The 25908-nt window shown below is 41.7% G+C and overlaps 1 protein-coding gene across 2 annotated transcripts; it reads left to right on the top strand.

Moving 5' to 3' along the window:
* The first annotated feature begins 3203 nt into the window (after positions 1-3203).
* On the top strand, positions 3204-24240 carry TWF1 (twinfilin actin binding protein 1). 2 transcript variants are annotated; one of them, XM_068400859.1, is made up of 9 exons: positions 3204-3284; positions 6577-6654; positions 9108-9286; positions 10538-10633; positions 13135-13243; positions 15606-15727; positions 15912-16062; positions 16490-16611; positions 21030-24240. In XM_068400859.1, the coding sequence occupies exons 1-9, from the start codon at positions 3260-3262 to the stop codon at positions 21198-21200; spliced, it is 1053 nt and encodes a 350-aa protein (XP_068256960.1). In that variant the 5' UTR covers positions 3204-3259; the 3' UTR covers positions 21201-24240. The 2 variants fall into 2 exon arrangements, with proteins under 2 accessions (XP_068256960.1, XP_068256961.1); XM_068400860.1 differs by lacking the exon at positions 21030-24240 and adding an exon at positions 17834-17898.
* Positions 24241-25908: the final 1668 nt, after the last annotated feature.

The following is a 25908-nucleotide window of genomic DNA, read 5'->3' as shown; positions in this document are numbered from 1 at the left end:
GGAGCTCCATAGCAAGAAAATAAAGTTGTAATATTGCCCAGTAAAAAGGTTTTCACTCTTCAGCTGTTGGAAATGTGTTTAGAGTTTGAAGTGTCACCTCAAGATAGGTATGGACTGCAGTAATAAAAACTGTATGTAAAAAAATACGTGCATTTCCATTGTCAGGTGGACAATTATAGTAAAACCTGGAACAAGCCCTCCTGGCAACACCACAACAGCAGAAAATGTTTGCACACTGTTACAGAACAATGAACACAATTAACTGAGGATTCCATAGAGATTGTAACCACAGCATTTAATAAACTAGCGTAAGTGAACAGAGCATTGTTAAATCAACAAAAAAGTAAATGTATAGGGAGAGACAATAAAGACACTGAAAATGAAAACAAGACCCAGAAGTCACATAGAAAATGCTGTACCAAAGTATATTAAAAATATTTCTTTTTTTAAAATGCCATTTATTATTCAATTAAAAGAATCTTATTAAAATTTGGGAAACTGCAATATGTTCTCTCTACCAAAACAATCAAAATCTTAATTAGATACAAAACCTAATGTATACTGGAAAAAATTAATTCAAGTACAAGGAAGAAAATATAACTAATAAACAGAAAGAAACTTACTTAATGCATATGCTAACAAATAAACCTGCCTATTCTTATCCTGATACTCTTATTATTTAGATAGGAGTTTAATCATCAAAAACATTTTAGTAAGACTCTGAAGCACACTGAAGTTCAGAAGTTGAAGCATCTTCAATAGACAGAAAACCCTTACTTGCTTGTGCTTCTTTCTGTGCAATGTCTCATCTTTGTCAAACATCAAACACTGTAATACAGGAAAATATTTGTGACATTGAGATTTTTTAAAAATACTTTAGACTTTCAGTTTGTCTTTTTGCCAAAAAGGTGCTATGAAATGCCAACGTGTACCAGCCTTGTTTCATATGAAGCAGATCTTAAGATCCCATTTCTGTACTTCAGAGCCTTCTGACAGATTGGTGGGAGTTGATGTGATGTGACCTCAGATAGTCAAGGTGACCTCAACATGGCGACAGATGTTACAGTCTCATACCACTGTGATATTTCCAGTCTAAGCATGGGTTTCCATTGAAAGCAGAGTTCCACCCTCTTGGCTATACATCCTCAATGCCACATTGTGCCAATAGTAGTGCTCCTGGGGACACGTGACTAAATGGATCAAGGAACTGATCTGCCTTTTCAGGACATCAGTCTATCAAGGAAAACTTCCTTTTCCCTGGTAAATTTTCAGGTAAATCCATCCTTTACAAATACTAACACCAATACAGGGGAGGAACCAAGAACACAGGACTAGTGGCAGACAGGCTCAAATGATTTAAAGTAATTGTGATAGCACCACAGCTTTGGTTGCCACTCTGGCTGGATGTCTAGTACTCCTTTCCTCTCAGAAAAGCTCTTCTCCAAGAGTTGTTTTATTTTTTATAATATATGTGCTCCTTCAGGCTTATAATATAGGAATTAGAGCTGACCTCTGGGTACCTGGGAAGTACCTCCTGTCTCTCATTTCTTGGTTTCACATGAAGTCTTTTCCCTGTCTCTTGCAACCTCCTTGCTAGAAGAAAGATAAGCTGCAGCTTCTCTGTTTCCCCAGCTGCTGCAATCCTCACAGTTAGTCCCAGCTCACTAGCTGGTGACGTGTCTCCATAGTGACTTTGTATTTGCCGGACAAGCATTACATAGCACAGCTTACATACTGTGACAGTGCTATTTCACATTTCCCAAATAGGACACTAAATCCCTCACCCGATTTCTTTAAACTGAGGATCTGACAAAGCGCAGGCACCCACATCTACCAACACAGCTGACTTCAGAAATTCCTGAGCTGCAGCTCTCCGGAGGCTGGGAAGGTGAGCCAGGGAAGGATTACCACACACTTGCCTTACTCTTCTATTCTTGCCTGGTCCACTCAACTAGATATTTGGTATGCCCTCTTACAGCATTTCTTATGTTCTCAGGTTGTATAGTCCACGTTAAACCCCTGCTAACTCCCGGGAATCCAAAGGAATCATTAGCATCAGGACATTACACAAAGTGCCCAAAGCCCTGTTACATCTACAATTGCCTGCATGTTTCACCTGTGGAGTCTAATCCAGACCACAGCACAGATTAAAAACACTGACTACAGCACAGGACACAGAAGCCATTCTTAAATAAGAGGCAGTTGCCATCTTTTTGTCATTGGAGTATGGTGCTTCTCAACCTGTGGACAGAGGTGCCTGTGAAAGACAGTAAAAGCAAACCTACCTTCAGAACATGCTTAAATTCACAATGTAGGACTCCCCTTCACTGGGAAGTTTAAAATAAAAAGTTTAGGGAAATGTTATCAACACAAGTTGAAAAGGTGTAAAAGCCTTTGGCTGTGTGGATAGGCCACTCACTGAGAAGCAGGTTCACCTTTTTTCTGCCTGGATCCATGCCTTGCCAATGCAGACGAGCATCTCAACTGCCAGATCCATGCTGAAAGAGAAGAAATCTTCACTATTTCTGTTGATGCAGTGCCACTATGTAGCAAATAATGCAAAATTATCAGAGCAAGACTGCCTTGTCAGGGGCAAGGGCTTGAGCTGAAAGGGCCATAGTTCTGGGCTCTGCCTTCTGGTGACCGTTTAATGCGCAATTCCCAGTACAGACAAGCAGCCTGGTGTCCCACCTTGTGTCTCCTTCCCTGGTGCCCAAAGCAAGAGCGGGAGATCTCCACACAGGCTCACAGAGATCAACTAAATTCACCGCAGTTATTTGTCAGTACTTGGTCCAAGGAGCAGCCTTGTGGGGCACTTGTCCCTTTCTGCCAGGGAGGATGACGGCAGGCGCAGGGCTGGCTACAGGCCCTGCTGCGCTGCAGGTCGCGCCGCACGCCCTGGGACGGCAGGTGAAGGGGGCGACAGGACAGGGCAGGAGCGGATAGGGCTCCACCGCGTCCCCGTTTTAAAGCACCCACAGGAGCCGTCCGGGGACGCCGAGGGGTGCAGCGGGCTGGGCGAGCCCGAGCAGCGCGGCGCGGCCCGGCGGGGGTTCTGCTGTAGGGGGCAGCAGCGCGGCGGCCGCTGCCCGCTGCCGGGGCCCTGGGGCCGGGCCGAGTCGGGCCGGCGGGGCCCGGAAGGCGCCGCGCTCCCTCCCGGCCGCTGAGTGGCGGCGGCGCGTCACGTGTGGGCGGCTGGGCCGGGCCGGGCCGGGAGGCGGCAGACTGCTCTGCCCCGGGCGCGGCGCGGCGGTGCGACATGTCCCACCAGACCGGCATCCAAGGTACCCGCGCGGCGCTCCCCTGCCAGCGCTGACCGCCCGCCCGCCGTCGCCTCCGCGGTGCCCACCTGCCCCTCATGACAGCCGGGCTCCCCTGCGCTCCCCCTGCCAGCCGGGCGGAGCGCCTTTCCCCGTCGGTCGGGTCGGGGCGGCTGCTGCCGGTGTGGCCGTTTAACGGGCCGTTCCTGGCGGAATTTTCTCCCTTGCCGGTGTCTTTGTTCGCTGCTGGACGAGCCCGTGCTTTCCGCCGCGGGATGGCGGAGAAGGCGAGCGGGGCGTAGGGGGCGGGGGGGGGGGAAACTGCTGCTGGCTTCAGTCCCGGGCGGCCGCCGCTCCTCTGGGTCGAACCCAGAGCCTGTCCCTAGTCAGGCGAAGACTTGGAGGCTTTATCCGCCTTCGGCTGTCCGCCTCGGAGCGGCAGGGAGCCCGCCTGAGGAGACTGTTCGCTGCAGAAAGCCGTAAATGGCGAGGCGGCCCCCGCCTCGGCTCAGGTGCCTGCCCCGAGTGCAGGGTGTCCGGCCGCGGCGGGGTGAGGTGGGAGCCGGCAGCCGGGGCCGTGGGGGCTCCCCGGGCCCCTCCCGGCTTTCGGGGAGGCTGTCGCCGGCTCGGGGTGGCCTCAGCGGGTCTGGGCTGGGTTGGGCAGCTCGGGAATCGCTGCCGGACCCCTTGTAGCGGGAGCCCTGAGGGACAGCAGAGGCAGAGGAGGAGCTGGAGGGAACGAGGAGCCCCGGAGGAGGGAAGCCCACTAAAAACCCCATCACGGGAGGCCGCAAAGGGGAAAAGTGTGAGGGGAACCTTTTTTCCCGGCGGGTTTCCAGGCCTTGGAGGGTGCGAGGAGCAATTAAAAGTCAGCATATTGTTTCTTAGTGTTACCAGGTCCCCCCAAATCGCAGAATTCCTAAGAAGGGATTATACTGCAGCATTATGGGGGGTCGGGTTTTACTATCTCTATTTCTGCAGCCTGCTTGTCTGATGGCTAGTGCCGTGTACTTTGCCTGCTCTCCAGTATTTATTGTTGAAGGTGACTTTTGTCCCAGCCACAGCAGCTCTTAACTGCTCTTCTATTCCCTTTCTTGTCCGTTGGCTGCATTTGGTCCGCACCTTTGCGCCTCTCTTCTCTTCCTTCCCCTGCATGCCAATCTTTGCTCTTTCTTGCTGCTTCTTGTTTTAAGTTCTTCAACCCTTCCCAGGCTAGAGGTGCATCTGGGATAGCTTTTTTTTCTCAGGCTGGGAAAAACTGTTATAGTGGCTCTTCATTCCCTTGTTCTCTCCCCTGGCAATGCTGCAGGGAGGAGCAGAAGAATATCCTGTTGCTCACCACAAGCAAGAAGAGTGGCTAAGCCTCTTCTGCTGCTCTCCTTCATGTCTTTGAGATTCTTTTGTCCTCTGAGAAGAGCTGTAGAGAACTCGGCAGCTTTCCTGCACAGATCCTGCCTCGGCAGGCACTAATCTGGGGTCCTGTTTGCAGCAAAGCATCCGCTTCTGCAATTTGGAAGAGGAATAGCACTTGTTGTGCCATTGCTGGCTTTAGCTACAAACAGGCTACTGTCACTCATAAACAATTGCAAGATTTGGCAGCATGGGCTGCTCTTTTCTGGAAACAGAAATGAAGTCATGGGGACAGTGAAATGTACCAGGCAGTTGCTGAAAGGACTGGACTTTCAAACAGGCCAATGAAGATAAATAGTGTAGGAAGTGGCAGAATGCATGGAACTGTGGAGCATACACTAGAATATGTTCACTTGTTTCTAAATAATCTTTAAATAATATTCCCTGTAAAATATTTGTGAAATAACCACAAATTTTAATTCTGTAGGTCTCTGCTATGCAGAAAGTTTAAGTAGAAAATCATATCACTCTGTTGTGAATTTTAAAACCTTTGTGAAAGAAAAGTGTAGCTCACTTGGTAGTGAGATGGTTTCTCAAACATCTTGTCTCAAAATGTTACTTCAGGAGCTGTCGCAGCTCTGGTATTGGTGCAGGGACTGCTGTATTTTGGTCTTGTTTTGGTATGTAGGGTTGAAATGAGAGAATAAAGAACAAAAGCATAATAGACCAGAAGAGGACAAAAAAAAGTCCTGGGGGAACTGGAAGGTCTAGAAAGTGGCGCAGTGTTTGTGTGCTGAATGGAATGGTGAGAATTGGCAGAGACAATTAGAAAAGCTGGCAGCAAATTGCAGCGAAGGTCTGTACTGGTTAATGGGAAGATGCTAACTGGGATGATGCTGGGTTTGGGCTGGTAATCCCATGCAGTTCAGTTTGTTTGACACCCCCGTCCCCTCCCACACCATTTTGGAATTTCAGAATGGGCCTGGGCATCACTTTGATGGGCATAAATTTAAAATGTTTTGGTATGGGCAGTAGTATTGCTGGATCCCATCTGACCATCTGTTCAGTTGGCCTCAACCTGACTATAAATAATCCTTTTTATTTGTTTCCTGGTTTGATGTTTGTTTTGTGGTGCTGTGCTGTGTGCTGTGGGATTACTTAAAGGACCAGCTTGCAATAAATGCTGTACAAGACCCTGTCTACAGTATAATTAAACTGATCTGTACTCGGATTATTGAACAGAGCAGTTGAGATAAAAATCTTCACGTGACTCAAGCACAGTTCTTCAGTGTGCTTAGGGAATTGAGTCTACAGTGTTTGCGGTGTAGTGTCAATGTGAATTATGGACACTTACAAATATTTTTAGTTAATTCTTTGTAAATTCATTATAAAGCTATCCTGTTGCAATAGGTCATGGTTTGAATAATGCCGTCAAGACACGTACAAGGAGATAAGGTGATACGAAAGATGAGCAATGGGTGGCAGCCTTCACTGGTACTCTTCAGAGAGGTATCCTCAAGAAAGACCGGCACTTTTGCCAGACAAGCTCTAACATTTTCCTGGCAGGCGTAAAGTTTCTGTCGGAAAATTTGTACTAAGCCTGCAGACTTCATGAAGCTATTGTAATTTGAGATGCGTCATATTTTTATTGTGTTGCTGTGTTAACTCTGAAACCTGAGAGTGATGATGTGATGTCACCTTAATTTTCACAATGTTGAAAAGCATACGGTATGCCAGAAAGCAGAGCTGTTTTGTAGTGTTGCCTGTCATCTTTTTGTGGCATGCCTGTGGCTGGAACAGTATGCAGCATAGAGGGAACATCACTCCCGTGTTCTTTTTTCAGTCCAACTTTGTAGTGAAGGGCCAGTTGTATGCTTTTCCAGTGTTGTTCTGACCTTCATGAATATTCTTTGTCCTAGGGAAGTGAAATGTGTTCATTTGGTTACTTTTATTTTCTCTTTTTCAGCCAGTGGAAGTGTTAAAGACACCTTTGTTGGAGCCAGAAATGGACAGTACAGGCTTTTAAAAATAGTCATTGACAATGGTTAGTCAAATTTAAATCTTTTTCTCTGATTCTTTTATATATTTTCCTAGTTGTTTTAGTGACCTACATGTACAGTTGTTTAAAAAACAAAACTCTGCAAAACCTAATGTTACTAAGGTCTTTCATACACAGAAGGTAAGATTTAAGTTTGGGTGATGCTAAGCTTTTCTGTACGATGCTACTGTATTTTTGCATTTGAATTTTCCTTCCAAATGTCATTTCATATTTTACCAAGAACTGCTGTGTGTTTCATATAGATAATATAAATGAGCTTACTCTTTACCTTCTTACTAAAGAAAAAGCAGAGGAAAAAAATTCCATACCTGTGTAGTGTTTTGGCACCTTGCTTACTTTCATTAGACAGAGATTCTTACACTGCAGCTAGTCACTTTAGGTGAAGTATAAATGTTATCTGCTTTTTATACTGGGATTCGCTGCATATAGAAAGTCATATTAAAGCAGATGTTTAAGTAGTAATCTGGCTACATAGAAAATATCTTTAAAAATCTGTAACTTCATACAAATTTTCAAAGCTAAAACTGTTACTTAAATCTCAGGTATGTGTATAAATATAAAATTACATAATTTCTTGCAGAACTTGAGTTTGATCTTTGAACTTCTTGGCAAGTGATCAAGGCTGCAAACATTGCAAGATAGAATGCATAGTTTTGTTGTTTTTTTTTTTTTAATAGCAATGCTGGTTGACTGTATAAAACACTTCATGGTTTAGTCCATCTTGTCAAGTATGTCAAATGCCCACCTTGGGTTTTTTGTTCTTTCTAGAGTTCATTCATTTACTGTACACTGAAATACTTGTTAGCTGGAGAAAGGTACATGTATGTACGTACGTATTTTATTGTTAGGTAAATAACCTCCTCATACCTTCTTTGTGTTTGCTTTTCTTAGCAAGTCTGACATTTTAATATTGCTTTCCTTAAGGAAGTGGAAATAGTAATATTATAGGCAGGTCACTGTGGTAAAGTCTCATTAGCACAAGGTAGCAAATGCTGTCATACCATTGACTTTGTATTTTTTTCCCAACACAAATGGAAGACATTCCCTATTTTTTCTGTGTGTGTGTTTGTGTGTGTGTATGTATGTGTATATATATGTGTGCATTTTGTCTGTATGTAGAAGCAGAATCCAGTCTTTGATACTATTTTCCACAGTTCAAAAATAAACCTCTAAAACTTCCAGAATACTGGAAGAGGGACAGTTGCCACATCTGTCTGCAGGAGCCTTCAGCAACTGTCCTTAGTCAACAGATAACAGTCAAATTGAGTTCTGCTAATCTGAGTTAGTAAAAGACAAGGTTTGCTGCTGGGCAATAGAGTTCCTCTGATTGTATTTTTTTATCTCAAACCCAAGTGAGTATAAAGCCACCTAGAGTTCAGAATTGGCAAGTACATTCTGAATGCTCTGGTCCAGGCGTACTTCAGCTACTTTGCATCTAATTCAGAGATGGGCCAGGCACCCTTCTTTCTCTGAGCTGTTCACGTTCTGTGACTTACTGTGGTAGAGTGCCTTGCTCTGAAAGTTTGCTGTAGAGGCATTTGTATACTGTTGTACTGTTGTCTGAAGTTTTAGAAGTTAGGTCCTAGACTCTCAAAAGATATTTTGTATCCTAGCTACTATGATGGTCCTCAAAACTGTTGTAGGATCCCATTTAAACAAGGTATTTGTGTTTTGGTTGTGGGGCTAGTATTTTTTGGGAAGCTGATAAATGTTTTGAAAGACACTATACTAACACTTTCCTTTGGAAGCTGAGATGTGATTTATAAATAAGAGAAAAATCTTGTTACTGCAGCTATTCACATAATTAAATCTCATCTGAAGTATTCTATACAGACTTAAGCCAATTATACATAATAAACAACTCCAGTCGTTTAAAGAGACCATAGTTATGAAGCTGTATTAGAAAGAGGTTTATCTACTTACATAGTTAAAGTGATTAGTGCAAGCATATTCATTCCAAACTCTTTTCACTGTATAACTGAGATATTGACTCCTTACAATGAGTACAAATGCTAATATGTTATAGCAAGAGCATCAATAATTCTAATCTAAAATTTAAAAGCTTACTCTCATCTTGTTTCTACTTAAGTATTCCAGTTTAAAAATAAACTAACTGGCAGAAGACAGTTTTTATTTCCCTTCTGTGTACATTATGCTAAAAACACTAACATCAGTCTTATTGCTTCAGATCAAAGAACTTGATGACAAGCAGCACATTACTTCTCAACTGTATTTGGGTTAAAGTAAGTTAGGGTTTGAATATACACAGCTTTTGTGGGAATTTACCCACTTTCACACTGACTGTTCTTGACTTTCATTCTTGTGGACATACTTATGAAGGATGAAGTGTCTGATTAACTGTTTATTGTAATTGCTAATTTTGAAAACCAGTATTAACTGTATTGTTGCTAACCTGTAGCTTTGCTTATTGATTATAGAGCAGCTTATTGTGGGATCCTCTAGGCAGCCAGTTGGATCATGGGAAAAAGATTATGATGCTTTTGTCCTTCCCCTTCTTGAAGACAAGCAACCATGTTACATATTATACAGATTAGATTCTCGGAATGCTCAAGGATATGAATGGATCTTCATTGCATGGTCACCTGATCACTCTCCCGTAAGTAACAGTCATCAGAGGCTTCACGCTGTTAATGATTTTTCAAGAGTGCCATTCAATCTGAATCCTAGATACGAAGGAAGAGGATTTGGGGAATGAAGCATTCCCCAACCTTCCCCTCACTTTCCCCCAAGAAAACTGAGAAAACATCTTTCTTGAAGCTGATTGAGGAGCAATGTGAGTGGGTCTAGATGGAGTGCTGCTGATCCAATTTACTTCTAGCCTGAGTGGAGGAGACAAGACAATGTTTTTGCCCTGTTTGTTTGTCTTTCTGTCAGTGTTTCATTCAAATTCATGGAAGGATATAGGACAGAAATCTCAATGGGTGTTATCATAGAGAGAAGGATTATAGTGTGAGCTCAAGCTGTTTATTCTGTTTGGCTTGATGGCTGCCCAGCTGGCACTTGTGGATCTGTGACCTGCCACAGAATGTACTGTTTCTTAGTTAGTAGTTAAAGAACATGGAAGGGAACTGAGGTTAGAGTTAAGGATTTCTAGAACAAACTAGGATACTCTGTAGAGGTTCTGGGAATGAGACAAGGGAAGACAGAACGTAAAGCTATTCCCATATTCCTACTACTTTCACTAGCAATTAGGAAATAGTAAGAGATCAAGAGTTGGAGTGCATAGAAGAGATTAGGTGGAAAAGGTGAGGATGGCATGATGGTGAAATAAGGTGGGAAGATGGGACTGCTGAGAGAGGAATAAGTGACTATATTAGACACAAGTTGATAGGGAGCAAACATCATTAGATCTTCTGCCCCCAGAAAATTTAATTTTTCCACTCACTATCAAATAAAAAAATAATAATGAGTTATTTACAATCTGCTCTTTCTCTGTTGTATCCATTAGCACACAGACTAGTGACAAAAGATCTAAACAATTGTGGTTTTTCCTATTTGAAATTAGTAAAGATTATGTTGACTTTTTTTTTCCGTTTAAAAAACAGCTCATACTCTTACTAAAGCTGCAGTTTAGTTTTGGAATTACTTTGATAATAATGCATAGTATCATGCCTTTGAGAATTAATAGCATGTGTTAGTATTGTGATCCAGAGCTCATTCCATGGAGTTTATTCTTTATTAAGAATTACAACTTCAAAATGCAGTTTCAACACTTAAAATATTTGTTCAAGAAAGATGTTTGCTAATGGACTTGGAACACCACCGTGATAGATTCTCTGTGTATACTGAAGGAAAAAAAAAAAAAAAGGAACACAAACCAAAACAACACTGTTTTATGATATGCTAGGTTCGTCAAAAAATGTTGTATGCAGCAACCCGAGCAACACTTAAGAAAGAATTTGGAGGTGGTCATATTAAGGATGAAGTATTTGGAACGGTACAGGTATGTACACTGACTTTAAATACTAAATATAGTAGCTGATGTTACTGGTATGAATTTGTAATGTTTCTGTTCTTTTTTGATTAAGGAAAAAAAGAGTTAACTGCTATATGTATTCTAATGTTAAAATGTAATTGGTCTCATTTGAAGAAGCAACTAAGTATATTTAACAATTCCAGGCTAAGAAGTCCTTGCTTCAAATTGTTATGAAAACTAAATAATCTAGGAATAATAGGAGCATTTCTTATTCTCACTGCATGGATGTGAATCATTAAAAAACTGCAGCACTGTAACTTTCAGGCCAATTGTATACACAAGCCATTTTGTATGTATGCTTCTGAATCAGAAGTGGGCTAGAACAGCTATCTGCAAGCCGTTAACATCTGAAAGCAAATGTGTTTATCTTAAACCAAAGACATTAAGCTGTGAGTTCTTTAGGCTGCCATCTTAACTTTGGAAACGGAATTTTAGTAGCTACTAATTTGTTCAATGAAAATACTAATAGTTGACTCTTCGCTTATGGTAACAATTGGAAGGTGCATGTATGAAATCTAACAAGCTTCTAAGGGATGTTGAAAAGCCTGCAAGTGCCGTGCATGTAAGGAAATACGAGGTTATTGTGTTACCTTGGTTTCTTTGGGAAATAAGTCTTACATGGTTGTGATGTCAGCCTGTTTGTCAGGCAGACATCAGACAGTCTTGACTTTTTAATCCATTGCCAGTTTTAAAGAAATGCAAGTTAGATTTCTCAAAGATACAGAATTCCTATAGCTTTCATGAAAACTGATGATTACTTAGAGATCCAAATTATCATTCCCCTTTTGCTCCTTCAGCAAAGACAGAGAGAGTGCAGCAGTTAGCTTTTGTTTGGCCTGTTATTAGTTCATCATATGCACAAATCTGAATGAAAGCACTGCCACTATTGACACAGGGAGCCGGTGCTGAAGGAAGGGAAGGAGTTGGATATTTGCAGAAGAACAGAGGATATTGTAGTGGGGAAGAAACTGTGGAAGAAACATGGGCTGTTGTGGACAGGCAAGTCTATAAGGACATGAGGCTTATAATTCTGGTGCTCTCTAAGTAAATCATTTGTTATATTCAGCATTAACCTGTGATGGAGGCTTCATTATCCTAACAAACACACTAACAAACCTCTCTGGAGAGGCTGTATTCTAGAGAAGTAGATAACTGAATTGCTAAGAGGGTTTACTGGTAGAGGTCATTATTTTTTTTTTCTTGCCCATTCAGTCAACTAATCTCTCACTGCCACTTGCACCAAACCATTAGCAGTCTATGTAATATGTAGAATTTGGGCTCTGAATTGTAGTGCTAGACACAAGTCTGAGCTTCCATCTCAATTGTGAGGAAGGAGCATTGCATTTGTCTGTTACTTCAGAGTGTGTTTTGGGGTACTTAAGAGGATGAAGTCAATGTAACTCACTTTTTCCAAGTTCATTATGTTACAGCTTAATATATCTCTAAATTGTTTGTTTTAGTGTCTTTATAAGCTTCTTAATTGTAGCTGGCCTCTTAATGTTCATCTGTGACTTCTTCAAGAGTATTCAAGTTGCAAACCTCATTCAGAATCTTGATCATCAGCATCCAGTGGGTTACTCTGTTTTTATTTTGTTAGACACAAGGATGGTTCAGTTGCAACCAGCTCTGTTATCCTGGTGGAACCTGGCTGTGGTCTCCCACCTGCTACTTCACATGTATTAACCTCGATACCTCTGGGCTCCTGAAACAAGACATAATGGAATATTGGCACTGGAAATTGTAATTGGGGAGGTCTGTCTCTTTCAGAAAGGGAAGAGCTAAGAAGGAGCTTTCTCTTTTCTCCTCAGAACTTGAGTATAAAATCACATTCATATGATTGCATAAAGTCCTGTCCTTTTCTGAGTAACCACCTTAATTATAAAAATACAACCGTATTTGCCTCTGGTATCAGCCTCTTTGGAGAGGGCCAGAACTGACACGGAGTATTAATGAATTCCCCAAAGTGGTGATCGGAATTCATCACTTCTGTGACGTTGCATCCTAAACTATTTGCAGTGTCATGTGCTCACTCCCTGTCCTAAGGTAGCATTTCTGTCTCCCATTTTTTAGGTAGAAAACTACCAATAAGCTATGAGTCTGAGCATGCAAATTTTATAAGAAAATAATTTTTTTTTTTAGAACTGTGGCAGTTCTGTGAGGTTTTGTCCAAGAAGGCTGAATAACTTTATGCACAGAGTCTTCATTAATGGTTATTTTTGAATTAGCAAGGTAATTAGGGACTGACTGTGGAAATGCTGCTCACAGTACAATTGGGTACAAGAGCAGCCCAGTGGACCCTGCTGTACAGGAGGATGACCTGAATTTGCAAATGCACCTATACTTGTAATCTATTCAAATAAAATGACCATAACTGTGTGGAAAGTAATTGCTTTTTTTATGCTGCATAGAGCATCTTTGAAGAAAACTTTTTTTATAAAAAATGATAAATATTGATATTGTGCTTTCAGGATGATGTTTCACTGAATGGATATAAAAAATACTTGATATCACAGTCCTCCCCTGCGCCTCTGACTGCAGCAGAAGAGGAACTTCGACAAATTAAGATTAATGAGGTACCTACAGTATCTTTGAGCATGGGTGGGAAACGGGGTGCAGACTTCCAAACATATTGTAGGGAAAAAGTCTTTCTAGGGTAAACAAGGGCAGAACAGAAAATGGGAAGTTTCAGAAAGTTTGAGTGGATGAGAATATAAACTTATCTCTCAGTCAGTTGAGATTGCAGGACGATGATGGCTGAAGTGGCATGATCTTGCTGAGTTTGCAAGGCCTAGCGTCTGAGTCAGATGCCTCGCAGCTGCACAGCTTTATTGTTGCAACTTTGGCCCTTAATATGCTTTTAATATCACTGGATATGCTTTGTTGTGAAGGGTGACCAAGCACTGGCACAAGTTGCCCAGAGAAGTTGTGGAGTCTCCACCTTGGAGATAGTAAAAAGCTGTCTGGACAGAGACCTGGACAACTGCCTCTAGGAGGCCCTGATTGAGCAGGGTGGTTGGACAAGATGACCTTCAGAGGTGCTTTCCAACCTCAACCATTCTGTGATTGCGTGTCTAATTTTGATTAATCCAATGTAGAAATGCACTTGTTGTCATCAAACACTGCATTTTGACCACCACCATAGTGGTGGTCAATGGGACAGAGTCCAGTTGGAGGCCTGTGTCTAGCGGAGTCCCTCAAGGGTCGGTACTGGGACCAGTACTATTCAATATATTCATGAATGACTTGGATGAGGGAATAGAGTGCACTGTCAGCAAGTTCGCTGATGAGACAAAACTGGGAGGAGTGGCTGACACACCGGAAGGCTGCGCAGCCATTCAGAGAGACCTGGACAGGCTGGAGAGTTGGGCGGGGAGAAACTTTATGAAATATAACAAGGGCAAGTGTAGAGTCCTGCATCTGGGCAAGAACAACCCCATGTACCAGTACAAGTTGGGGGCAGACCTGTTGGAGAGCAGCGTAGGGGAAAGGGACCTGGGGGTCCTAGTGGACAGCAGGATGACCATGAGCCAGCAGTGTGCCCTTGTGGCCAAGAAGGCCAATGGCATCCTGGGGTGTATTAGAAGGGGTGTGGTTAGCAGGTCGAGAGAGGTTCTCCTCCCCCTCTACTCTGCCCTGGTGAGGCCGCATCTGGAATATTGTGTCCAGTTCTGGGCCCCTCAGTTCAAGAAGGACAGGGAACTGCTAGAGAGAGTCCAGCGCAGAGCCACGAAGATGATTAAGGGAGTGGAACATCTCCCTTATGAGGAGAGGCTGAGGGAGCTGGGTGTCTTTAGCTTAGAGAAGAGGAGACTGAGGGGTGACCTCATTAATGTTTATAAATATGTAAAGGGCAAGTGTCATGAGGATGGAGCCAGGCTCTTCTCAGTGACATCCCTTGACAGGACAAGGGGCAATGGGTGCAAGCTGGAACACAGGAGGTTCCACATAAATATGAGGAAAAACTTCTTTACGGTGAGGGTGACCGAACACTGGAACAGGCTGCCCAGAGAGGTTGTGGAGTCTCCTTCTCTGGAGACATTCAAAACCCGCCTGGACACGTTCCTGTGTGATATGATCTAGGGAATCCTGCTCTGGCAGGGGGATTGGACTAGATGATCTTTTGAGGTCCCTTCCAATCCCTAACATTCTGTGATTCTGTGATTTTACTTGAACAGCTTTGAAAAAAAAAACCCCACTAATGAATGTAAAACATCTGTGGTATCGACGATCACTTCTGGTGTTAGTATTCTCTCTTATGCACTACATACATTGTGTTTAACAGCTGATACATGCAGACTAAAACCGTATGTGCTGTTATGAAACTTCAGCAGCAATAGCTGTGCTTGTCAGAGATACATAAACTGTAGATTGCTGCCATTTTGGGGGGAGGGTATTAAAGCAGGAGGGAGGGAAGTTGCTTTGTTTTTTCTTCAAGAAGATCAGTTTGTGTGATATAATTTCTTTTTCTTCCTCTGAAAATCCTGACTCCCTAGAAATGATATTTGTATGTTTTGATCTAAAATTTTTCAAGGTACAACAAAGTTTATAAGCAATATTGTCAGTTCAAAAGTGTAACAGAGCATATGAAAATCAAGCTCTTTCCTCCTGGCTTATTGTATCTTTATACCAGAATATAACTTAGAGCTTCTTCACTGACACTTGAGCCAGTTTTCCCTCTGATGATTCTGCTGGCTCTGCAAAGCCAGGTGTTTCAGAGATATGAAACTGTTTTCAGGTAAGCAAGCAAATGTGACCTGTAAAGTAAAAAATGCAAATCTGTTGTATATGGGGATGATGTTTTAGGGTAGTTTATTCTCAGAATAGCTACTGCTAACTCTGTGTGTAACCATAAGCAATGCATTGTCAATTATTGTATGAAACCAAACGAATACTTACAAAAGTTTCTGTTTACATCTCAATTGACTTGTGTTCCAGGTACAGACAGACGTTGGTGTAGATACCAAGCATCAAACATTGCAAGGAGTAGCATTCCCCATTGCAAAAGAAGCTATTCAGGCTTTGGAGAAATTGAAAAATAAGAAACTGAATTATGTACAACTGGCAAGTATAGAATAACTATTTTTTAATAGTGAGTATAAAATAGATTACCCACACATTAAACAATGTCCATTGATGACGTACACTGATAAATTACCATTCTATGTTAGATTAATTTTTTTTCCCGTCCTGTCATGTTCTCTGGTTTGCTTTCTGCGTATTAACTATTGGTTTGCTTTGTTAACAGCAAATTGATATGAAAAATGAAACTATTATTTTGGCCAACACACTTCATACTGAACTTAAGGACTTGCCAAAAAGAATTCCAAAGGATGCTGCACGTTACCACTTTTTCCTGTATAAGCATGCCCATGAAGGAGACTATTTGGAATCCATAGGTATGAGAAAATTTCCCAATAGGAAATTTCATTGCCTTGTTTCAAGTACTTTAGTAATTTTGAGGCAGAGAGAAAGGTGTGTCATAAAAGTAATCTGTCTATCAGTATGAGCATAAATTTTGGAGTCATTTGGTTGTGAAACTGACTTCTGAAGAGTCCTTATGTTTAGAAAGTAGTGAGCTATCCCTTTTGATTATGAACACCCATAAATCAGTTGTCATGTGAAAACATAAAGATACTGGCCATTCTCTGATCCCCTATTTGAAATTAAACACTTGCTGAAGCAAAAAAAATCCAGAATGGTGTTACGTTTTTCCCTTTCAGACTGCATAGTTGATTTGCAATGCCTCTTTGCTGGAAATGATTTTATGATACAGGTTTCGATGGACTGTAGTTATGGTCTGATTTGTGCGTTTTTTTTCTGCAGTTTTCATCTACTCTATGCCAGGGTATACCTGTAGCATACGAGAACGAATGCTCTACTCTAGTTGCAAAAGTCCACTGTTAGAAATTGTAGAAAGACAGTTGTGGATGCAGATGATTAGAAAGGTAAGTACACTGGGTAAACTGGTATTTTCTCCATCCCTCTGATCCCTTCTTCATATCTAACTATAACCTTCTATAAACAATGAAAAGTATTGTATAACTATTCAGGTTTGTCCTGAACAAGAAATACTACTTGATAAACCTTCAGATACAGTTAAGTCATGGAAGCATTTCTCTCGTTCATAATTTCTACACTTGGATAGCATTAGGGGAGTATTTGAGGGTATTTTGAAGGCCTATTTAGAAGTAACATGATTTCTTACTAAAAGGCCTGTCATATTTTGGACCACAACACGTTGTTGTTGTTGAACACTAAATTCCTTTAAAGCCAAGGTTATTTAAGGATTTGCAAAATAATTTCAAGCTGCAGTTCTGAAACTTAAACTGCTATCTTAGGAGTCCTTGATGGGGCAAACAAGGATTTGCAAGTAAGCTGATTTTTTCACATTGTATAGATTTTACTACTATGCATAAAGAGTAAGTTGCTTCTCACCTCTAGAGCAGAGACCATAGGAATGGTCCATTTGTGGAATATGTGACCTATGGTCACATTCTTAACACTTGTGCTGTAAATTTAGAAGAACTTGGTTTCTGGGGGGATTATGTCTACCTAAAAAAAAGCAGAGTTAATGCTAACCATTTTTACTGTGGTGACATGATTTAAGTAGATTATCACTATGTGTTTTTAGATGTAATTATTTTTCAGAAATTTCCTTTCTGCAGAGAAATAAATGCACAGTGTGACTCCTGAAATTCCCATAGACATATTTCTGAAGCATGTACTTGTAACAGCAATACCACGGCTGACAAGTCTGTCAAGTGCTATGGTTGGCAGGCCATGAAGTGCTGAATGCTCAGCAGAGCAGGGCCAAAGCATTTCTCTGAATTCTAAATTCCTACAATTCAAAACAGTGGATTTTGGCTTGAGAACAGTATTTTCTTTCCATTCAGGTTTATACGCTTAAATTTTAAAAACCAACACCCCCCCCCCCCCCCCCCCCCCCCCGCCCCGTGGCTCCGCTTTTGTTCATTAAATTTATTTTAGCTTTTCCCTGGCTTGAATACTTAATGAAGTGCAGTAGCCAGCTAATCATATAAGCTGTTTGTACTCCTCCCCTTCTATCTCAAGAGACAACAAGATGTATGCACATTGCTTTCACAATTAGTGTCTAAAGCACTTTCCAGTGAAATTTGTTGTTGATACTGTTGTGGGTGTCTATTACAGGCCACCGGATCAGGATGAGGAGGGTGATGAGGCCTTCTACAGGCAGCTGAGAGCAGTCTCGCAATTACAGGGCCTGGTTGTCGTGGGGGATTTCAACTACCCTGATATTTGCTGGGAGGCCTACTCAGCCAGCCATCCTCAGTCCAGGAGGTTCCTCCAGTGCATTGATGATAACTTTCTGATGCAAATGGTGGACGAGCCAACTAGGAGAGGAGTGCTGCTGGATCTTATCCTCACTAACAAGGAGGGTCTGGTTGAAGCGGTAAAGGTTGAGGGCAGCCTTGGTTGTAGTGACCATGAGATGGTAGAGTTCAGGATCTCATGTGGCAGGAACAGAATAGCTAGCAGAATTACAACCCTGGACTTCAGGAGGGCCAACTTTGGCCTTTTCAAGCAATTGCTAGGGGAAATCCCATGGGACAGGGTACTAGAAGGTACGGGGGCTCAAGATAGTTGGTTAGCATTCAAGGACTGCTTCTTCCGAGCTCAAGATCAGAGCATCCCAGCAGGTAGGAAGTCAAGGAAGGGTACCAGGAGACCTGCATGGTTAAACAGGGAACTGCTGGGCAAACTCAAGTGGAAGAAGAGGGTGTACAGATCATGGAAGGAGGGGCTGGCCACTTGGGAGGAATATAAGTCTGTTGTCAGAGGATGTAGGGAGGCAACTAGGAAAGCTAAGGCCTCCTTGGAATTAAACCTTGCAAGAGAGGTCAAGGACAACAGAAAGGGCTTCTTCAAATACATTGCAGGTAAAGCCAACACTAGAGGCAATGTAGGCCCACTGATGAATGAGGTGGGGGCCCTGGAGACAGAGGATAAAAAGAAGACGGAGTTACTGAATGCCTTCTTTGCCTCTGTCTATACTGCTGGAGACTGTCCTGAGGAGCCCCGGACCGCTGAGGCCCCAGAAGAAGTCAGGATAGAGGAGGAATCTGTCTTGGTAGATGAGGGCTGGGTCAGGGACCAATTAAGCAATCTGGACGTCCATAAATCCATGGGCCCTGATGGGATGCACCCGCGGGTGCTGAGGGAGCTGGTGGAAGTCATTGCTAGGCCACTCTCCATCATCTTTGCTAAGTCGTGGGCAACAGGAGAGGTGCCTGAGGACTGGAGGAAAGCGAATGTCACTCCAGTCTTCAAAAAGGGGAAGAAGGAGGACCCGGGTAACTATAGACCGGTCAGCCTCATCTCCATCCCCGGAAAGGTGATGGAACAACTTGTTCTTGGTGCTGTCTCTAGACACATCAAGGATAGGGGGATCATTAGGGGCACTCAGCATGGCTTCACCAAGGGGAAGTCATGCTTAACCAACTTGATAGCCTTTTATGAGGACGTAACCCGGTGGATAGATGGTGGTAAAGCTGTGGATGTGGTCTATCTCGATTTCAGTAAAGCGTTTGACACGGTCTCCCACAGCATCCTTGCAGCTAAGCTGAGGAAGTGTGGTCTGGATGATCGGGTAGTGAGGTGGATTGTGAACTGGCTGAAGGAAAGAAGCCAGAGAGTGGTGGTCAATGGGACAGAGTCCAGTTGGAGGCCTGTGTCTAGCGGAGTCCCTCAAGGGTCGGTACTGGGACCAGTACTATTCAATATATTCATGAATGACTTGGATGAGGGAATAGAGTGCACTGTCAGCAAGTTCGCTGATGAGACAAAACTGGGAGGAGTGGCTGACACACCGGAAGGCTGCGCAGCCATTCAGAGAGACCTGGACAGGCTGGAGAGTTGGGCGGGGAGAAATTTAATGAAATATAACAAGGGCCAGTGTAGAGTCCTGCATCTGGGCAAGAACAACCCCATGTACCAGTACAAGTTGGGGACAGACCTGTTGGAGAGCAGCGTAGGGGAAAGGGACCTGGGGGTCCTAGTGGACAACAGGATGACCATGAGCCAGCAGTGTGCCCTTGTGGCCAAGAAGGCCAATGGCATCCTGGGGTGTATTAGAAGGGGTGTGGTTAGCAGGTCGAGAGAGGTTCTCCTCCCCCTCTACTCTGCCCTGGTGAGGCCGCATCTGGAATATTGTGTCCAGTTCTGGGCCCCTCAGTTCAAGAAGGACAGGGAACTGCTAGAGAGAGTCCAGCGCAGAGCCACGAAGATGATTAAGGGAGTGGAACATCTCCCTTATGAGGAGAGGCTGAGGGAGCTGGGTCTCTTTAGCTTAGCGAAGAGGAGACTGAGGGGTGACCTCATTAATGTTTATAAATATGTAAAGGGCAAGTGTCATGAGGATGGAGCCAGGCTCTTCTCAGTGACATCCCTTGACAGGACAAGGGGCAATGGGTGCAAGCTGGAACACAGGAGGTTCCACATAAATATGAGGAAAAACTTCTTTACGGTGAGGGTGACCGAACACTGGAACAGGCTGCCCAGAGAGGTTGTGGAGTCTCCTTCTCTGGAGACATTCAAAACCCGCCTGGACGCGTTCCTGTGTGATATGGTCTAGGTAATCCTGCTCTGGCAGGGGGATTGGACTAGATGATCTTTCGAGGTCCCTTCCAATCCCTAACATTCTGTGATTCTGTGATTCTGTGAAATATTTTCATTCTTAAAATGTGGCGATTGTTGGGACAATGAAAAGTTTTTATTTTAGAGGGGAAAATAAAGGAAGGAAATTGTAGTTCTGAAAGATTGTATGCTGCTTTGTCTTTTATTAAGGAAGTTACTTTACAGAGGAGTAAATAAGCACTTGTTTCTGCATGGAGGGTGTACTCCTAGTTAGTAATAGAATCATAGGATCATAGAATAGTTTGGGTCGGAAGGGACCTTTAAAGGCCATCTAGTCCAACCCCCCTGCAGTGAACAGGGACATCTTCAACTAGATTTTAGTTTAAAACCATTACCCCTTGTCATGTCATTACAGGCCCTACTAAAAAGTCTGTCCACAGATACACTGTGCTAAAGCTTGGGACAGAGGAAGGCTCTTGGCATATGTACTGTGTAGTTGTGCTTATATTTCAGGAAAAATATTTAAGTCAAATCACACTTAATACTGGTAAGAATATAGTGGCTTCTCAGAAAAACTATCCAAGATTGCTGAGGCCATTAGGCACAAGTTGGAGAACATTTTGTGCTAGACTCTGAACATTATTGCACATATGGTTTTAATATAGTATTTAGAGCTTCAGCAAAATTTCTAAATGTTTTTAAATATGTCTTCAAGATGAATATGATAAATGTTGTTTTTTTTTGCCCCCAGATTGAAATAGATAATGGTGATGAATTAACTGCTGATTTTCTCTATGAAGAGGTTCATCCGAAACAACATGCTCACAAACAAAGTTTTGCTAAACCAAAAGGTCCTGCGGGGAAGAGGGGAATACGAAGACTGATTAGAGGTCCAGCAGAGACTGAAACACCTAGTGATTAGAAACTGTTGTTTGCATTTGTTATAAAGTATTACAGCAAGAAATGAAATTTTGGCTTTTGGTAATGAACTGAAATCATTCCATTCATAGATGCTAGGGAAAAAAAAACAAACTCTTATTACTCTTCTGACCTCAACACTTTTTATATTGTTACATGATTATATTTCTGTTGACCATGTTTTATGACATGTGGAAGAGCTAATTATTTTAAAGCTAGAAGAGGAAAACTAAGCTAGTACCCCTTTATTTTAAATTAGAACCCATTATTTAATAGCTGTACATGAGACCATAAACTTTGCAGCCATAAGACTATTAAACCCATGTATTCCGTGGGTAAGTTGCAGCTGTACACCTAGATAACAAACCTGTATTCTTATGAGTAGCCTGTTGAAACCCCTAAGACTTACCATGTGAGGAGAGCTGAAGGACTATATAGCATTGTCCCAGATAAATCTGTATTTTTCCTTGTACAAGAGAAGGTTTTCTTCTGGTTTTGACATGATGCGTTGTTGGGTTTTGTTGTTGTTTTGCTTAATAGAAAGGATAAACTAAAATCAGTTATCCATCAATTAATGTAAGCGTTCAGGAACAGCTGGATATTTTCCCATGCAAAAGCATGGTCATTTCAAATTTATAACTAATTTAAGGGAATTGTCTTTTAAAGAAATCTGACATAAAACCACTATAGGTTTTCCAGACTTCTATACCACTCATAAGCCTTACATATTAAGTACTGAATGACCAAGTAAAAGGTGGTTAAAAGTGCATGAGTTCGTATATTCAGTAGATTATGGAGCTGCTTTCAAAGCAATATGCTTAAAGTTTCTAATAAATAATTAATTATCTGTGCACTTGGATCTAAACCTCTGTAAATTCAGTAAAAATTGAAATGGACTTGCTTCATAATGGTTATTCTTGACATCCTAGTGTGTTTGCAGTATCAACTGCAATAATGACTTCCAAAGTATTCTGAAAATGACACTTCCTAAATGTTTGAACTTTAATAGTAACTTAAATCTGTAACAAAATCCAGCTAGGTCTTGAATAACTGCTGGCAGCACCTGCTTAGGATTTTGTCTTTTTTTTTTTTTTCCCCTTCCCTTCGCCAAAACACTAAAATCAGCTAGGATAGTCTAAACTTGATTGAACCATGAGTAATGTGTTTAATAGGAAGAGGAAAAATAGATGATTTTAGTAAGTGGATGAAAGAAGAATTAGATGTTGAAATCAAGTATTGGATGACCTTAAATATTTAAAATTGTGTAATGAGGCAAATACTAGTGGATAGATTATATTCCCCAGTGGGGACTTGCTTTTTAGTGTCTTGTTATGTGAGCTTTGTGGGTTTTTTAATTTTTGTTTTTTTTTTTTTTTTTTTTTTTTTAATGCTACATGGGAGTTGCAAATCTTGTTTCAGTGCATATTATCATAGGTGCTGGGTGTACACATTATGTAGCTGAATCACGTGTTTACCTGGTGGAAGATAGATTTTAACCTAGTTTTGTAGGGAAATAATGCTTTGACACTACTAGTTCCTGCTAAAATTTGTTTTATCGTATATATCATTTTGTTTGGAGATACTAGCTTGTTATTGACGTCTGAGATTGCACTATATAATGTGAAGATTGCAATAGTTGTTGGTTTCACTGTGTTTTTTTATATGCAGTCAGTAGAAATTTGACACCTCAGCTTTTTTCATTTAATCTTATACACTACATCAATCCAATTCAATAGCTCTTGATCCTCAGCTAATCTCCTGCTTGCCCTTAGCTACTGTGTTCTTTTTCTGCCTCCTGCCTTCTCCCTCTAGGGCAAGGAGCTGGTCTTTAGAGTTTTTCTTCTATGTACCTGCCTGTCAGGCAAGTGTCATTGTTTTTTACACATGGCTAATGTGTGTGCGGCTCATTGTGCACTGTAATTAAATGTCTTTTTAGTTGAACTTTGAATCTTCTCAGCACACCTAATTCACTTTGGCTTTGGGGCCTTTTTTTTTTTTTTTTGTAAGGAAAGCCTTTGAGTGTAGCAGTTAAAAATTACTGCTAGAGGGTTTTTTTGTTTGAATTTAGTATTCCTGGCCGTGTGTCAGCCATACCAAGAGTGCATGTACATTTTTATGCTTATTTGAGCCAGTAAATAAGTTCAGCTTTTTAATATCAAATAATTTAAATAATGAACAGTTTGACCTGATATGGTTATGTGCATGTTATGTTTTGTTGGTTTGTTTTTTCCCCTAATCCTGTCCTAGGCAGATGAAGGTAGGAGGTAGAAAGCTTAATCTGGAGGATGGTGAGAGCTGGTTAAGTGATTATGTGAGGGAGTTTATAAAGAGCTGCTTTAGAGTTTGGCCCAAACCAGACATTGTTACCTTACTTGAAAAATTGTACGTGGGTGTACAAACCCCTGACCAGCCAGCAGAGAGTCACGTCCTGAGCATATTTCCTCCTCACCTTTCCCCCAAAAGAGAATTGTATGAAGACTTGCACTGCTGACTGCCTCTCCAGGCCTCTTGTAGCTATTCTCCTGACAAAGCAATAAGAAGCATCTGATCTTTTTGCAAGATCTGTCACGTTTACACCTGTGTAGTTGCCTCACATAACACTACTACTGTTAACGAATGTTCAGAGCCAGCACAACATGAGGGCATTAATGAAAGTTACTCCTTTACTGTCTCTGATCATTTAATAATTGAAAGTCTCCATTCAAAATTGTTGTTTGCCTTTATAAAACCCAGAAGCAATGCAGCTGCCTGCAGTTAACTCACAAGCTATTAAATAGTTGTTAACTAACATGACAGGTAATTATTTTTAAAATGTTTATGTTGCAAGGTAGGGAGAATTTGATGTTTTAAAACACTCCTATCAGAGGTTTGTAAAACTAATCACAGTAATAATTGCTCTATTACTTGGATAAACACATCGATAAAAGAAACTTTTGATTTACAGTGTCTGTGTATTCAATGAAAACCACCTTCAGATGATAAAATTAACTAAGTTTACCTTACCTATTTTGTAATTTACTTTATAAATAAAGATTGATACTTTAGTTTGGTGTTGTCTGAATCATTTCATAATCTCTTTAACAAAGATCTATATTCTAACATCATGATGTGTAACTAAAAGGCAGTTCCTGTGCCACTAGAAGGCAGGATAGAAAAAGTGATTGCAGGGTAAGAAGGAGGAGGTGGGCAGAAACAGAATTCCTGGCTTTTGTGATTGGGGAAAAATCAGTATGTTACAAACAGCTACTTTCCTGTTGCCTGATGGAAGCAGCACAGAGGCCTCCATAGCAGGATCCAAGTGTGTTCATTCCTTGAGGTTTTTATGCTTTCAATAATAAGCCCCTTCAAAAATTTATTCTGTCCTTTTAAAATGCTGTAGTTGGTTAGTAATTTAACAGTTCTATCTGTTGTTACTTGTTCAGCATGAGGTAGTATAGTTAAACTACTCAAATGATGTTGTTCCATTTATCTTTTTTCATCTAAACTGAAAGTAGTTTGCTTGAAATCCTCCTAATGCCTTCAAAATTAAAGCTGAAAAGAACATTTAGTGGTTTGGCTTTTAACTGTCCTGCCACCACATTCCCACGGGGAAATCGGTCATACAGCAATTTTGCAGTTGAAAGAAGGAAATTTGAAAATGCATTGAACTAGGACTTAAGAGAATAACATTAATGCGAAATGCTATACAGGAAGAAAGCTATTCCTGTAAGAGGAGCAGGAGCAAGGTAAGAGGAAGGAATAGGCGAGGGCTTTATGTGACCATGAGTATTGGAAGCAGTTTTATTTGCCTTTTGGTCAGTCGGTGTTGTTAAAATAAAACTCTCAGCTGGCCAGTCCAAAGATGACACAATTCTTCCTATTTCAATACTATGAAGTACTATGGCTGCTAAAAGGTATGTTGGCTCAAAAGGCAACTGGACAAACTGATCAAAGAGAATGTGATAAAGGCTTAATAACTAATGAAGACCTCACATTCTGCTCAAAGTTAATGAGCCGCAAACTGTACAAAGCCATCATATTCCAATGCAGGATCTCTACATATCTGTCCTGTTCTTGCACTCTTTCCTCAGAAGCCACTAATGGCTCATGGCCTGGCCCGAGGCTGTGCAGACACCCCTGGACTGACTCAACAGCCATTCTGTTACCTCCTGCTGTAGGCAAGAGGAGAACTGTTGCCCTTCATAAGAGGTTTCCTTAACAGAAATTTTCTACGGCTCATTTGCCTTTATCTTGCTGCTTCTTTTTAGAGTCTTAGTTGGAATTGCAAAAAATCACTCTCACTATTTTTCATTCATACTTCCTTCTGAGGGAGACTAAATTCCTTTATGTTACAGTTCTCTAGATCTTTAACATGCAAAAGGTTGGCTCTTTCACTAAGGACAGCGATCCTCAGGTGCCCTCTATGGCACCTTACCTGCCCAGGCAGGATGTAGGCCAGCCATATTGTTCTTGGGATAGAGACAGGGCTATCTATCATCTCCCATGCACAGCTCTCTTCACCCCCAAAGAACTGTACCAATTTTTCTCTCACCTCCAGCTCTGTGGAACCAGATCATCCCTTTACTCTCAAAGAACTTGAATGCTCAAGTTACTGATTTGTGTCCTGGAAAGCTTTACTGTAGTACTTAACACAAAGAAGGATGGATCCTAGGATAGTTTCATGTTTTTGCAGGGAATAAATGAAACAGAAGTCAGCTACTCTTATCCTCTGT

This window comes from Nyctibius grandis, chromosome 5, assembly GCF_013368605.1.
Source record: "Nyctibius grandis isolate bNycGra1 chromosome 5, bNycGra1.pri, whole genome shotgun sequence".
Taxonomy (NCBI): domain Eukaryota; kingdom Metazoa; phylum Chordata; class Aves; order Nyctibiiformes; family Nyctibiidae; genus Nyctibius; species Nyctibius grandis.
The sequence above is the reverse complement of the archived record's forward strand: the minus strand, read 5'-3'. Positions and strand labels throughout refer to the sequence as shown.